Source organism: Panthera pardus, unplaced genomic scaffold, assembly GCF_024362965.1.
Source record: "Panthera pardus isolate Hobbes unplaced genomic scaffold, ASM2436296v1 HiC_scaffold_24, whole genome shotgun sequence".
Classification (NCBI taxonomy): domain Eukaryota; kingdom Metazoa; phylum Chordata; class Mammalia; order Carnivora; family Felidae; genus Panthera; species Panthera pardus.
The window spans coordinates 66,234,916-66,250,006 of record NW_026526810.1 but is presented as its reverse complement, the minus strand read 5'-3'; the positions used below and the strand labels follow the sequence as shown (position 1 = coordinate 66,250,006).

Here is a 15,091-nt window from a genome sequence, read left to right as displayed (position 1 = left end):
GCCTATTAAACATCCAAACAGAGATATCAATTAGATGACTAGATCTAGAGTTTATGAGCGAGATGAGGGCTGGATCTAAACATTTGAGAAATATCTGAGATGTCATAGGGCTGAAAGTCCTATGACTTTCTAAAAGTCATAGAGCTGGATGAAATCACCCAGTTAGGGAGGATAGAGAAGAGGAGAGGTTGGGAAGAAAACAGATCCAGCTGGGGTGCCTGGGTTAAGCATCAGTTAAGCATCTGACTCTTGATTTCAGCTCAGGTAATGATCTCATGTTCTCTCTCTCTGCCCCTCCTCCTCTCACATTCTTGTGTGCTCTCTCTCTCAAAAAAAAGAAAAAAAGATCCAGTCAAGGAGCCTGAGAAGAGGCCAGTGAGGAAGGGGAAAGCCCTTCCTCAGGAGAGGGGATGTCCAAGAGCCATGCTTCTGTGAGATCAGTAAGATGAAGACTGAGAAATGGTCACAAGATTGGACTCTGTGGTGGCTATTGGTGAACTTGACAATAATAGATTCAGTGGAGTGATGGGGATAAAAGCTTAAAGGTAGTGGATGAATGAAGTGATGAAGAAGTAAAAAGGGATCAAAGAAGTTGGGTGGCAGCTGGAAAGGAATATAAAGTCAAGGGAAGTTGTTAGGGTTGGGGTTTTGTTTGTTTTTGTTTTTTATGGAAGCCATTATAGCATGTTAGTATACTGATAGGAATAATCCCCTAGAGCGTGAAAAACTGATGATGCAGGAGAGAGGAATAATTGCAGGAGCAAAGTCCCTGGGTAGGTGAGCTAGGTCAGGGAAGCTGGTGTACAAGTCAGGGAGATACATAGGAGCAAGTACAGCACATCCATTTCTATGGGAGAGAAGGCAGAGTATGTGGGTGCAGCTTATGGCATATTGACAGAGTTAGTGATTGGAGGATGTGGAAGTTCCTTCTGCCATTCTGTTTTCTCCATGAAATAATAGGCAAGGACATCAACTGAAAGTGCGGATTTGAGGGATGGTATTTGCAGAGAGGAGAATGAAAGTGAATGGAAGAGTCAGTTGCCCGTAGTGTTGGAATGCCAGGCAGTGTTGGGGGCCTCCTTGAGATCTGTGTTCCATATGAAATGATCTTCAAAGTCAAACCTTTAATTGTGTTTTTCTCTTCTGTCTACAGTTCAGCTCCTCTCCAAACACTGAGGACTTGACTGCATCTTACTACAATTAACCCACACATCAGTCCATCAGCTATTATTTAATTTATTTATTATGAATTAATGTACATTACTATTCATTCATTCATTCATTCATTCAATCATATTTTTTGAGTTCTAGGCACCATTTTAGGTACTGGGGTTACAACAGAGAATAAAACAATGTGTAATTTCAGGGAACTTAATTTTCCATATCCTAAAATATATGAGCTTCCATCTTTGGTAAACATAAATCCTCAGCGAAAACCAATTAGAAACTGGAAGTTTCCACATTTAAGTACTCAGAACTTGATTCGCCTAAAGGCTTAGAAAGAATACCAAAGCCCCGAGACAGATTGGGCCCAGCAAAGGAGTTAAGCACATGCAGCTGCCTCAGGGAATGCACCTTTATTTCTTTCCCACTAGTGCTGGGCTAGCTCTCTGGAATCCAGCCAAGTGCAGTAGACAGAAGAGTAATCTGCTGGAATTTTTGTCTTTATTGTCAGAGCAAGCATTCATCATTATCTCCAGAAGAGCATGAATTCATTGACCATCATCACAAAACAGGATCTGCCCCATCCAAATTCTCAGGACTACATAAACCCTAGAAGATACAACTTCCTTTGAACTCATAAATATGTCCAAAAGGCAAACAGAGCATACACTAAAAAGAGCTTATTAACTAACTACATCTTCTCATTTTATCTTCCTTTCTTTCTGACCTGTTTTGTCTTTTTCTTTTATTTCTTTCCTCTTTGCTCACTAATTTTCATCTGCTCTTTACTTTAATGAAATAAAAGGTCCTAGAATGCTAGCTCAGAAAGCCACTGTTTGACCATAGGCAGTGGTCACTGCAACTTCAGGAAGAAAGCTGGCTTTAATTGAAAGCAGAGTTTCCTCTGACTCTGGGCATATAGGTGCAAGAAGAAGAGTGGAGTGTGAGTATGGACTATGAGTTTCCTCCAGGAAGAGATTTGGGTCCTCTCTTTTGATCTCAGAGTTCACAGCTTTGTTACAATGAATAAATAAAGTGCATGTCTACTGGGTCCAGAAAAAAAAAAATGGAGTAAATGAGCTTTGTGCTCATGTATTCCTCTGCATTAACAGATACTTCTTGGGGCACCGGGGTGGCTTAGTCGGTTAAGCGTCCAACTTTGGCTCAGGTCATGATCTCACGGTCCCTGGGTATGAGCCCCGCCTTGGGCTCTGTGCTGACAGCTCAGAGCCTGGATCCTGCTTCAGATTCTGTGTCTCCCTCTCTCTCTGTCCCTCCCCCGCTCATGCCTTGTTTCTCTCTCTCTCTCTCTCTCTCTCTCTCTCTCTCTCAAAAATAAACATTAAAAAATACTTACATAAAATACATAAAAATACAGATACTTCTGTATCTTACATACATAAAATACATACATACATCTTACTTACTTACATAAAATACATAAAAATACATAAAAAACAGATACTTCTTAGCTGTTGTTGCTAAAGGGAATATGGCAACAGAACTTTTTGTTCACTATGTACAAGTAGCATGTTTCTGTGCCATACCTTCCTTTGTGCAGTAGGTGTCAGCCTCACACAGACTTTCTCTTGCTAAGTCCTTGTTCATAAGAAAATGACCCTCTTACCCACCCTTTCCCAGGTTAAAAGGATCACCTTCTTCCCATCCTAAGCATGCAAATCAATAATAAACAGTCACCCAGATACTGGAAACAGAGTTGTGCTAATGCAGTTGGAAAATGGCCAAACTGAGGACTATGTGAAGGAGGTGACAAATACTGAGGGGAGGGCAGAAGTCCTGTGAGTCACTGAACAGATGTTAACATAAAGGTGGCTCTCTAAAAGGCACAGTTATGACACCAATTTAAGAAGATGTGGACATGGCCCTGATCAAAGTCTTTAAGTAGCTATAGTGTCCTGGGAAAAGCTCTCCATGTGTAAACTATTGACATCCCACTTGCCCAGAAGTAGATTGTCTTGTCTTTGACCTCAGGCAAGACACTTCTCTGAGCCTCAGCTTCCTAATCTTTGTAAGAGGAAAAAGTAAGTGGCTTCTCTATCCAAAGTATTTAATAAGGAGGAGAAAAAACCCAGATGTTGTGCATAAAACAGTTTGTAGACTGTAAAGCACTGTTGAAATGCAGAAAGCAGAACAAAAGATACAAAGGCAAATGTAGAATAGTTATGAATAAAAATAATTCAGTGCTCAAAATTTAAGAAATGTCAGTTAATCATTTCTATAGATTTTTTTCAGCATGTTACACCAAGACTGTTTTTACTCTTTTGTGTTCAATGTTAGTCATGTGGAATTTTGACACACCTAGGGTTTATTTCACAAAAAGAATCCAACATCAAGAGAGCCATGTAATATGAATAAAAGGTTCTGTTAAAAGAGGGAAGAGTCCTAAGTACTAAGTACTTTAGTGGTGTGCTTAGTACCACTATATCCCAAGAATGGATTTGATCCCACAATCCTCCTTAACTTCTTTTTTTAAATTTTTTTTAAAAGTTTGGGTTTTTTGGGGCGCCTGGGTGGCGCAGTCGGTTAAGCGTCCGACTTCAGCCAGGTCACGATCTCGCGCTCCGTGAGTTCGAGCCCCGCGTCAGGCTCTGGGCTGACAGCTCGGAGCCTGGAGCCTGATTCGGATTCTGTGTCTCCCTCTCTCTCTGCCCCTTCCCTGCTCATGCTCTGTCTCTCTCTGTCTCAAAAATAAATAAAAAAAAATCAAAAAAAAATTTTTTTTTAAAAGAAATAATTTTAGTTTAGATTTATAGTGTGGTCTGCTATATTGCTTCTTGCTGCTTTTTTCAAAGTACTTTACAATTATAAATAGATATCATTGCTCTCACCATAAGGCAGCAGTTCCTGGGTGAAATTCTTCATGGAAGCCAAGACACAATATCAACATAAGTTGGTAATTTCTTTTTTTCTTTTTTTTAAAGTTTTTTTTTTTTAATATTTATTTAGTTTTGAGAGAGAGAGAGACAGAGCGTGAGCAAGGGGAGGAGGAGAAAGAGAGGGAGACACAGAATCTGAAGCAGACTCCAGACTCTGAGTAATCAGCACAGAGCACGACGTGGGGCTTGAACTCACAAACTGTGAGTTCATGACCTGAGCCAAAGTCGGTCGCTCAACCGACTGAGCCACCCAGGGGCCCCAGTTGGTCATTTCTTCTCTAAATTTTTTTTTTTTAACGTTTATTTTTTTTTGAGACAGAGAGAGACAGAGCATGAATGGGGGAGGGTCAGAGAGAGGGAGACACAGAATCTGAAACAGGCTCCAGGCTCTGAGCTGTCAGCACAGAGCCCGATGCGGGGCTCGAACTCACGGACCGTGAGATCATGACCTGAGCCCAAGTCGGACGCTTAACCGACTGAGCCACCCAGGCGCCCCCAGTTGGTCATTTCTTAACATCAACACTCTGTTTTGTGATCAGAGAGGTCTTGATAGCTCTTCACTCCTTCCCCGAGCTGTCTTTCAGATAATTTATGCATGCAAAAAATACTAGAAGCTGTGAAAGGCTCCATCCTACCAGATTTTGTGTCATTCTTTCCTAGGTCCAGAGTGGGAGACATTTTCATCCTGCCTTAGCTAACACAGAATAGAGCTGTGAACAGTAAGGCTACTACCTCTTCCTGGTGATTCTTTCACCTATGCTCTTCACAGCTCACAGTTCTACTAAATGAACCTCTTTTACATTATTCTTAATTCTTTCCATTCCCCTCCCCCAGCCGCGAATTTCCTTCTACTTTCAGAAACTTGAAGACAAGGTCCCTACAACCTTCTCTCCTGTATCCTCAAATGATCCAGATATAAATATTTTAGCACAGTCGCCTGTGTATTTCTGAGGAAGTGTCTGCACAACCGGTCCCTTATTTATAAAGCTCACAAATGCTGTATGACCTGTAATGCTATACCGGCTAATGATCTCTCCCAGAACAGTTGACATGGAAGGATTTTACTTCCACTTCTCACAAGGAGAAAGATGGAGAATGAGAGACGATTACAAAGCAGAATATTTTAATCCATCTTCTCGGTGATCTTTGGGGGCTGTGTGCTAATATTTAAATTGAAGAGGAGGGAGGAGACGGACTGAGGATGGAGAGAAGCCGAGGAGATGGGGGCGGAGCTAGCTCAGCCTATAAAACCCCATGCTAAAAGGGAAGCACATTCGTGTGTGCCAGGGCCACTCTCCCGTAACCTAGAGAGATGGGGCAGTCTGTGCCGTGAGGACGGAGCTTGGAAGAAAGAAAACAAGGACAGGAAAACAAACGAGACATAAGAGGACATCTGGAGAAAGCGGAAGGCAGAAGACAGGGAGGGGAAAACAAACCCACAGCAGGTGGAAACAAGATCTAGAGCAAACCGGTCTGGTCCACAGTTGTTTTTCTGGAAGAGAAGAAAGTACCGGAGGACTGCCTTTTTTCCCTTCAGTTAATGAAAACTCTTATCTTCATCATAAAAGAAAAGGCTAAGGGGAGGTAAAGACAATCTTTGTTTTCTTGGGGGCAGAGCTGAATGAAACCCAGATTAGCTCTTTGAAGCGTCTAAAATAAGCCACTGCCTGGTACACATTGCAGAACCATTCTGGTCTCTGAAGATCTACATCCCCTTCAGGAAAATTCCAGCTGGAGTAGCTGGCACAGTTCTATTTTTATATTTAAATATCTATGTCTCTTTTCCCCCCACTTTTAACAACCCTTTCCTAGTTTGTAAGCACGAGTGACAAGAAAGTGTCAATACAGAATAGGAAGATTTTCAGTTTTTTTCTTTTATCTGCCTGAGTCTTTTTTAAGAGGGTAGGAGTGGTCCTTATTTCAGAAAAGGACATTTCAATTTGAAAGACAATCTCTTAAAATATATTTACACCCACACATATTTAGAAAGAGAGATACCTTTCGGAGGTTGAAATCCAATGGGAAAGATGGAAAAAGGAGCCAGGCACCGAAACAACACTGAAAAGAGCCACCCAGGTGGGAGCAAATCGGATACCACCCCGGAGTCTGGTTCTGGAGGGGGCGGAGTAGCCCTGAAGAAAGAAATTGGATTGGTCAGTGCTTGTGGTATCATTGTAGGTGAGTCCAATTTCCTTTCCCATCCACCACTCCTCCCCTTCTCTGGTGGTCCTCTTATGGAACCTATGCCCCCTCTAAAGTGCTATTTTTGCTTCCTACTCCCTTAGAAAAGGATTGTCATTCACCTGTGCTGTAACCCATCCCCAGAGGTCATATTTGATGGGTCTAGGAAGCTGTGTATGTCTTGCATCTCTTCCTTCAAAGCAGGCTGAGCAGTTCTGTCCAGTGTTCATAGAATGGAGCAAAGAGGGTTCACACACCTGGCTGACGGTCAGCATTGCCTGGGAGCTTGTTGAAAATACAAGTCTTCTGGCTCCACGCCTGAAGGTTCTGATCCAGTTGGCTTAAAGTGGGGCTAGGGAACCTGAATTTTTAACAGGGTTTCATGCAGCCATCTCTTTAGCAGGTTGGGGACTGTCTTGAGACATATTTAGTAAATGTTTTGTTGTTTTATGTCCTATGAAACATAGGGGGCCTAGGGAATGGATAATAAAAATGGCTACAATGGCGCTAATAATACCTTGCCTTCCTATAGCTTTTTTCATCTTATGCAGCACTTTCACTTTGTAAAGTAGATGTGATGGGGCTGTTATTCCCATTTCACAGATGAGGAAATAAATTATGGAGAAAGGGAGAGACAGATTGTGCCTCTCTGTAAACAGACAGTTTGCAGTTTCTCTAGTTGCCTGTGAGTCTGCCCATCTCCTAACATTCATGGAAGACCTTATGAGGCTCTCAAAGAATGACTAGAACGTGGAGTCAAGGAGGAACCGATGGTTAAAATGGGTCCCAGCTGGAAGACTTTGACTTTGAGGCTGGGGGGCCTGAGTGTTCCTGAGAGTGCCAGTATAGGCCACTCCAACCCCCTAACCACACACTGCTTGGCAGAGGGTCCCAAATATGGTTCTGTCTCTAGACAACACATCTTCCTCTTTCCAGAGAGGCCCTGGAGATGGATGGGCAATGGCTCATTACTTCAGAGAGTGAGCATTTCTTCTGTTTTTGGTAGAAGGTTTTACAGACTTCCCAGAGAATGGGGTGAGGGATGGTCAGGCCAGATATGTTTGTGTCCTCTCTCCAAAGTTCCTTTTGAACTTTTTTCTATTGCCCTATTGCCCTATTGTCCTACTGCCCATGAATCAGTGTCTCTGGATGAGCCCATATTACATGCACAGAGGCATTTTGGCACCCGAGCAATAATGACATTGGAGAACGCCCTTGAAATCAAATAAAATCAGTATAGTATTCAGATAATCCTCTTCACCTCTACACCCAGACTTTGGTGATCATGTTATCTCCACTCTGTTTTCAAAATGGAATCCCATTCTATCTAATTCTCTTGACTCTGGGAGGTTTTCCAGGCATCTACAGTTAAAAGAAATGTAATGTTATTTTAGAGAATTACAATCATGATCTGAATCTCTCATTACCTTTTCTTTGCTTCTCCTTTATCTCAATTGCTCAAAAAATGAGATCAGCAAAGTACTCAATACGTACAGCACATGCCAATTTATGGTCTATAAATAGCCCAGAGCCTGTTACCTCTTTCACCAGTTTGACTGATAGGATTAAGCATTTTCCTCCTCTTATTCATATGCAGATGTGTACACCTACATGCACACAAGCACAGTCAAACCTCTTTCCTGCCTCAGCCTTGCTCACCCACCTCTGTATATGTGCAGGTATTCAAGGGTGGAGGACATTTCTCTATATCCTGAGGTTGTTCTTGTCTCTTTCTTCAACAGGTTTCTAAATGTTGAAGAAATACAATCTTAGTTGGGTAAATATTACTACTGCTTTACCCACAATCTCATAGATTGAGCTTCAGTGTGAAAATAGTCCCAATATTCCCATTGACATTACAGTGACAAGAATAATAACTCTAAAGTAAAGGGAGATCCCAAATAGGTGATTTCAGAGAAATCAGGATATTTTTCCAAAGTGTGAGAATCTTTGTAGAGTTAATAGGCACTATTCTAGCTCCATTTAAACTAGGGTGAGACACAGATTTTCTCTAGGATTATATGGGGGCAAAATTTTTTCTGCTTTTGTCAGAAGGACATCTGCTTCCAGGAAAAAAAATTCTTCTTGCTTCCCCTCCTGCATGGCTGTTGAATTGCAGATATGCTGAGCAGCAGCCCCATTCTCTTCTAGAGGGGTTTCTGAGTGGATGATAGTGATTCAAGTTTTTTCAAGACCAAATGCAAAAATAGAAATGGCCTTTTCCATGCAGAATTCAGTGATCTGGTGTTCAACATCAAGACTGTGGAAGAAAGAGAATTAGAAGGCAAAAAGAGGAAAGAAATTTCCTAAGTGAGTCCGGTGATATGGTATGGGAAAGTAACATCTGCCCCAAATCCAACTATCTCATACCCAACTGACTTAGAGGGATAAGTTAAACTATATGTTTCATACAAGCTCATAAAATTTCATTAACAAGCATCATTGATGATCTAAAGTAGGAATAATAGAATGGTAGGTGTTACAAGAATGTAGACTGAACTAATAGAAACCCATGCCCTAGAGTTACTTATAATATGACTAGAGAGATGACATTCATATACATTAAACAAATAACGAAATTAATGAAATAGTTGAGTTGTGTAAGAGCTGAATAAGGGCAAAGTTAGGTGAATGGTAGGAAGCACAAGGAGAGAAGTCTCATCCAGCACTAGATTAAGAAACATCTTGAGGATGTTGGAAAAGATGGGATAGAGAAGATGATTCTGGGAGATTTCATAGGTAAAACGTTGACAACTAGGGGCAGCTGGGTGGCTCATTTGGTTAAGCGTCCGACTTCGGCTCAGGTCATGATCTCACGGTCCATGAGTTCGAGCTCCGCGTCAGGCTCTGTGCTGACAGCTCAGAGACTGGAGCCTGCTTCAGATTCTGTGTCTCCCTCTCTCTCTGACCCTCCCCCGTTCATGCTCTGTCTCTCTCTGTCTCAAAAATAAATAAACATTAAAAAAAAAGAAACTTTAAAACGTTAACAACTAAACTGTTATTCCCTTGAGCAAAAAAAAAAAAAAAAAAAAAGTATCTTCTACATCTCTGAATCTTTAGTGTGTAGCCCTATATGGAACAATAACTCAAATGATTGTTGGACTTTATTGGCTCTTGGGAAAAGTCTGCATATAGTAGTAATAAGAAGTGTTTATCTGAAGAACTGTTGGGAACCTGGCTTGAAAATCTTTAAGCAAGGAATAATTTCATCAACATAGACAATTAGGTTGGGCCATTAAAAAAAATTTTTTTTTTTAAGTAAGCTCTACGCTCAACGTGGGGCTTGAACTCACAAACCTGAGATTAAGAATTGCATGCTCCACTGGCTGAGCCAGCCAGGCATCCCAGGCCATTTTAATTTTTAATATCACCTTTACCTTAATCTAACCAGTCTATTGTTCTCCATGTACTTGGCTAAGGAAATCTGGTGACAACAGATGAACTTAGATTTCACTATGAATGTGTAGTTCCCCCAAAATCTAAAGAGAGTGTGACACAGCAGCAAAATTCATCTAATGATACCGAAGTTACTGTTAAGAGCTATCTTTTTTTTTTTTTAGATTTTACTTTTTAAGCAATTATCTCCATCCAACATGGGGCTCAAACCTACAACCTCAAAATCAAGAGTCGCACGTTCCACTGACTGAATCCCCAAGAGCTATCATTATTAAGCACTTAATATATGCCAGACACTTGTGCAGTTACCCAATATCATTATCCTATTTATCCCTCACAATACCTGGCATGGTAGGCACTTATCTCTTTCTCCAGATAAGGAAATGGAGGCTCAGATGGATAAGCAACTTGTTGAAGATCACATGGCTAAAAAGTATTGAAGGCGAGATTCAAACCTAGAGCTTGTCCCAATTCTGAATTGAACTTTTAAGCATTATTCTCTACTATTTCTACTTTTATGTTCTAAAGGAGTGTTTTCCTTTAGACCCTGGGCAGAGGTCCCTCTTTGTTTGTATATATATATATATATATATATATATATATATATATATATATATAGGTTTTTTCTTTTTCTTTTTCTCTTTCTTTCTTCTTTCTTTCTTTCTTTTTGAGAGAGAGAGAGTGCACGCACACATGGAGGAGGAGCAGAGGGAAAGAGAGAGAATCGTAATCAGGCTCCACACCCAACCTGGAGCCCACCCTGGGGCTTGATCTCACAACCATGAGGTCATGACCTGAACTGAAATCAAGAATCAGATGCTCCATGGACTAAGCCACCCAGGCACCCCTGAGATATTTTTTTAAAATAGTATTTATTGGGGTTCCTGGCTTGCTCAGTTGGTGGAGCATGTAACTCTTGATCTTGGATTGTGGGTTCAAACCCCACATTGGGTGTAGAGATTACTTAAAAATAAAATCTTTGAAAGAGTAAAGATAAAAGAGTAGTATTTATTGAGCTCTTACTAAATGCCCACAGTTCCTGTGCTATGAGTTTTTATGCATATTACCTTATTTAATCCTGACCATAATCCTATGGAAGTAGATATTATGACTATCTCAATTTTTTTAATTAAAAAAAATTTGTTAATGTTAATTTATATTTGAGAGAAATATAGACAATGTCGAGTGGGAGAGGGGCAGAAAGACGGGGAGACACAGAATCTGAAGCAGGCTCCAGGCTCTGAACTGTCAGCACAGAGCCCAATGTGGGGCTCAAACCCATGAACCAAGAGATCATGACCTGAGCTCAAGTGGGATGTTTAACCCACTGAGCTACCCAGGCGCCCCTCTATTTTTAAACATGGGGAATTGAGTCACAGAACTGGTAGGTAATTTGCCAGTGGTCACACAACCGATTACTGAGATGGTCTGACTCCAGGGCCAAAGCTTTTAGCTATTCTTTATTTCTAATCAGTAACAGAGAGAAAAAGGAGTAAGGCCAGTGTGTATTGTGTGGTGGGGGAGTGGGCCACGGAAGACCATAACTATGACATCAGAGCATCAGAGCCAGTAAAGACCATGGATGTCTGGTACTGAAAAGGCTGGGGGAAAACATTTTTTTTTTTAAGGCTATTTGTCAACAAAAAAGTGTGGCTATTTGTATAACCATATCAAAATGGTACTAGGCTGATTTGGAAAATTTTCAAGTCCAAAAGATTTTCAGACCCATGTGTTTTATACCACTTTAGAAGATTTTATATTTTAGTCTCTAGTATGATGTATTAGCTTTCTAATCCCCCAAATGTCTATTGGATGTTAAACAGAGGGTTGGAGTGTGAAAATTCCTTCTTGAGTTTGCACTACAACTTTTTTTATTTATTTATTTATTTTTTTTATTATTTTTTTTATTTATTTTTGGGACAGAGAGAGACAGAGCATGAACGGGGGAGGGACAGAGAGAGAGGGAGACACAGAATCGGAAACAGGCTCCAGGCTCTGAGCCATCAGCCCAGAGCCTGACGCGGGGCTCGAACTCACGGACAGTGAGATCGTGACCTGACTGAAGTCGGACGCTTAACCGACTGCGCCACCCAGGCGCCCCTGCACTACAACTTTTTAAAAAAAACATGGAGGGATTAAAATTTGGTTCATTCAGGATGCAAACATGTTTAAAACTCATTGTTCTCAGAGAAAACTCTGAGACAGAAGCCAAGTAGGAGGCTTGTCAAAAGAAACACATCTTGGTTAGCAGAGAAAGGCTTACCCAGCAGTGTAATCATAATAGTAAGTAGCGGGGTGCCTGGGTGGCTCAGTCGGTTGAGCGTCCGACTTCGGCTCAGGTCATGGTCTCACAGTCTGTGGGTTCGAGCCCCGCGTCAGGCTCTGTGCTGACAGCTCAGAGCCTGGAGCCTGTTTCCAATCCTGTGTCTCCCTCTCTCTCTGCCCCTCCCCCAGTCTCACTTTGTCTCACTCTGTCTCTCAAAAATAAATAAATATTAAAATAATAATAATAATAATAGTAAGTAGCTACCATTTACTGAGCACTACTATGCACTGATAGTGGTATCTTGGTCAGTGCTTTATGAATATACTCTTCTAGGGGCGCCTGAGTGGCTCAGTTGGTTGGGCATCCAACTTCAGCTCAGGTCATCGTCTCGCAGTTTGTGAGTTCAAGCCCCACGTTGGGCTCTGTGCTGGCAGCTCAGAGCCTGGAGCCTGCTTCAGATTCTGTGTCTCCCCCTGTCTCTGCCTCTCCCATGCTCATGCTCTGTCTCTCTCTGTCTCTCAATAATAAATAAACATTAAAAAAATTGTTTTAAATGAATGTACTCTTCTAATACCTTGTAATTAGTACTGTCATAAAAAGGAAGGGTTTGAATGAATAAGTGGGCAATGACAGACCCAGGATTCCCCCCATGTCATTGAACTCTGAAGCCATTGGGCTTAACCAAAGCTCTCCACAGCATGTAACTGGGCAGCTGGGGACAGGGATCCTGTTGCATGCTTCCTGCCTCCAGGAAACACGGAGCTCAAGGAGCAATCTGGTTGAGGCTGCTACTGGCAGGACTATAATATGTTCTCCCAAAGAGCAGGGTTATGCAGATTGAATGATTAGCAAGAGACTCTTGGGATTGGGAGAAGAAAATAGGAACCCAGAAGGTAAAAAAGTATGTCCAAGAAACAAAACCAAATAGCTCATCTTATTTAGAAAAACAACAACATCAAAAATACCCTGTACCCAGATCAAATGACCTTTTGGGACAGGCTGGCACCATATATATATCTTTTCTGAATTAAAACAGCTTATTAAAGTGGTGTGGAGGTAAGGAGCATACAGATTGGGGTTTCTCAAATTGCCTGGTTACCAGGGTTTTTGGCTTTCTTCTGAGGGTTAATCCAGCATCACAGCTGCCTATAAAGAAATGTCTCAGGAGATTCTTTTGTTGCTCTTGTTTTGTTGTTAATGTTTGGGGTGATGAGGGAGTGTCAAAAAAGCAGGCATGAGCAAATAATCCCAAGAATATATTCTGAACCCCCAAAATAACAACCATGTAGAGCCCAGGGAACTAGGAATTGTTCCTTTGCAATCTTTAACTCTTGGCTAAGCATATAGAGCAAGAAAGACTATGCTTGCTCCCCTCCCAGAACACGCCTACGGATGAGGCACCCTGAGTTGCTTCTCTCTGGAGATCTGGAAATGATAAACTGCAGGTTGCTCCTGGGGACAGAAATGGGAGTGCTGGTTATAGGATTTGAGACTCGTCCATATTTTAACATTCAGCACTCACCGAGCATATTATATGCTGGATCATGTGCTGAGCACTGGTCAATTTTATTTTTAAGAAGCAAAATTATGCTTCAGGTTTATTTTAAGCTATTTTATTTATAGAATGAATGAAGTTTGAGCTAAGAAGCTTTGTTGATTACATCTCATCCCTCATTCTTTGTCACAGTCACAAGTATTCCCATTGGTTTGCTCCCTACCTTAAATATCCTCAGCATTAGCACTGACGTCACTTCTGGGGAGATGGTTTCACAATATGCCAAAAAATGTTCCAGGCAACCTCACACCACGCTTCATGTGTGAAGGTGGATTATCCAGAGAGAGTACCCTTGCTGCAGAATTATCAGTATACTTTTTCCATCTGTATGTAGATTTTAAAGGTACCTGTTTGTATATCTATGAAATGCATAAATGCTTTAGCTGCTTCTTTAGAGTACAATTCTGCATAGAGTATTTAGTAAGCAGCTAATACACACAGGTCATGTTGCCTTAGAGATAAGGAATAATTTGTTAAGTAGATCCTGATGCTGTAGTAGAAGGGGTATAATGAATTTGTCCATGATTTGTATCAGAGTGTTGTTGAAAGGGAAGAAGCATAAATGATGTAGCCGAAGGGGAGGGGCTTTGAAGGGAGTCTTAGGTTTGCAAGCTGCTTGCCTATTTATAAGCTTCATAACCTGCAACAAGTTAATTATCAGTTTACTTACCTGTAGAACAGAAGTTTTTTGTGAAGTATTAAAACAAAGCTGGTATCCTATGATATATATTCAATAAATATTAGTTTCTTTCTCTCCTTGAGCTCCTCCTCCTCCACCACTACCCTTACTTCCCCTCCCACCTCCAGTCCCCTGACACGCACTCATTAATTCTGGTTCAGAAATTTAGGTTGGGAGGTGCCTGGGTGGCTCATTTAGTTGAGTATCCAACTCTCCAACTCTTGATTTCAGCTCAGGTCATGATACCAGGGTCATGGGATCAAGCCCTGAGTCAGGCTCCACACTCAGCATGGAGCCTGCTTGGGATTCACTCTCCCTCTCAATCTCTCTCTCTCTCTCTCTCTCTCCCTCTGCCACTCCTCCAGTTCCCACTTGCTTCCTCTCTCTCTCTCTCTCTCTCTCTCTCAAATAAAAAAAGAAAGAAAGAAATTTAAATTGGACTGATCAGGCAAAGAGAAGAACTGGCCAATTCAGTTCAAACCTGACCTGCTTATCAACCAGCCAACGCTTTCCCCTTCCTCTCTGCTGATTTGAGTCTTCTTACTCATCAGCATCCATCTTGTACTTCCCCTCTTCCAGGAAGCTTGTTGTGTGTGGCCCACGCCGGTGGGCCTTTCCATCCTTGGTATCCTGTCATACAGCACAGTTGTTGTCAGCTCCATGTCCACTTACATGCCCTCACTTCATACACTTCCTTGAGGGTAAAGACTCAGTGTTACTCATTTTCACATCCCTGAGTATTCAGCCTGGCACATGGCAAATGCTTAGAAAGTATTTGTTGAATAATAGCAGCCAGTTAAAAACAAATCATCCACTGGAGATATTTCCTAACAATGTAAATATACTTAATGCTACTGAACTGTACACTTTTTTTTTTTTTATCAAGAAGGTACCATCTTCAGATTCTTTTTTTTTTTTAACGTTTATTTATTTTTGAGACAGAGAGAGACAGA

General features: G+C 41.4%; 2 protein-coding genes across 4 annotated transcripts in view; one reads left to right on the top strand and one right to left on the bottom strand.

Annotated features, from left to right (window-relative positions):
• Positions 1-6,164, bottom strand: part of RNF212B (ring finger protein 212B) — a 62,664-nt gene extending 56,500 nt beyond the window's left edge. For 2 of the 3 annotated variants that reach the window (XM_053889270.1, XM_053889274.1), the window contains exon 1: positions 6,060-6,164. The gene's annotated coding sequence lies outside the window, so the exon portion shown is untranslated. The remainder of the gene's footprint in view (positions 1-6,059) is intronic. The other variant, XM_053889273.1, reaches the window with a different exon arrangement.
• SLC7A8 (solute carrier family 7 member 8) overlaps positions 6,080-15,091 on the top strand; it is a 51,838-nt gene continuing 42,826 nt past the window's right edge. Inside the window, exon 1 of the mRNA XM_019429421.2 lies at positions 6,080-6,239. Within this exon, the coding sequence (XP_019284966.1) occupies positions 6,080-6,239 (160 nt within the window). The remainder of the gene's footprint in view (positions 6,240-15,091) is intronic.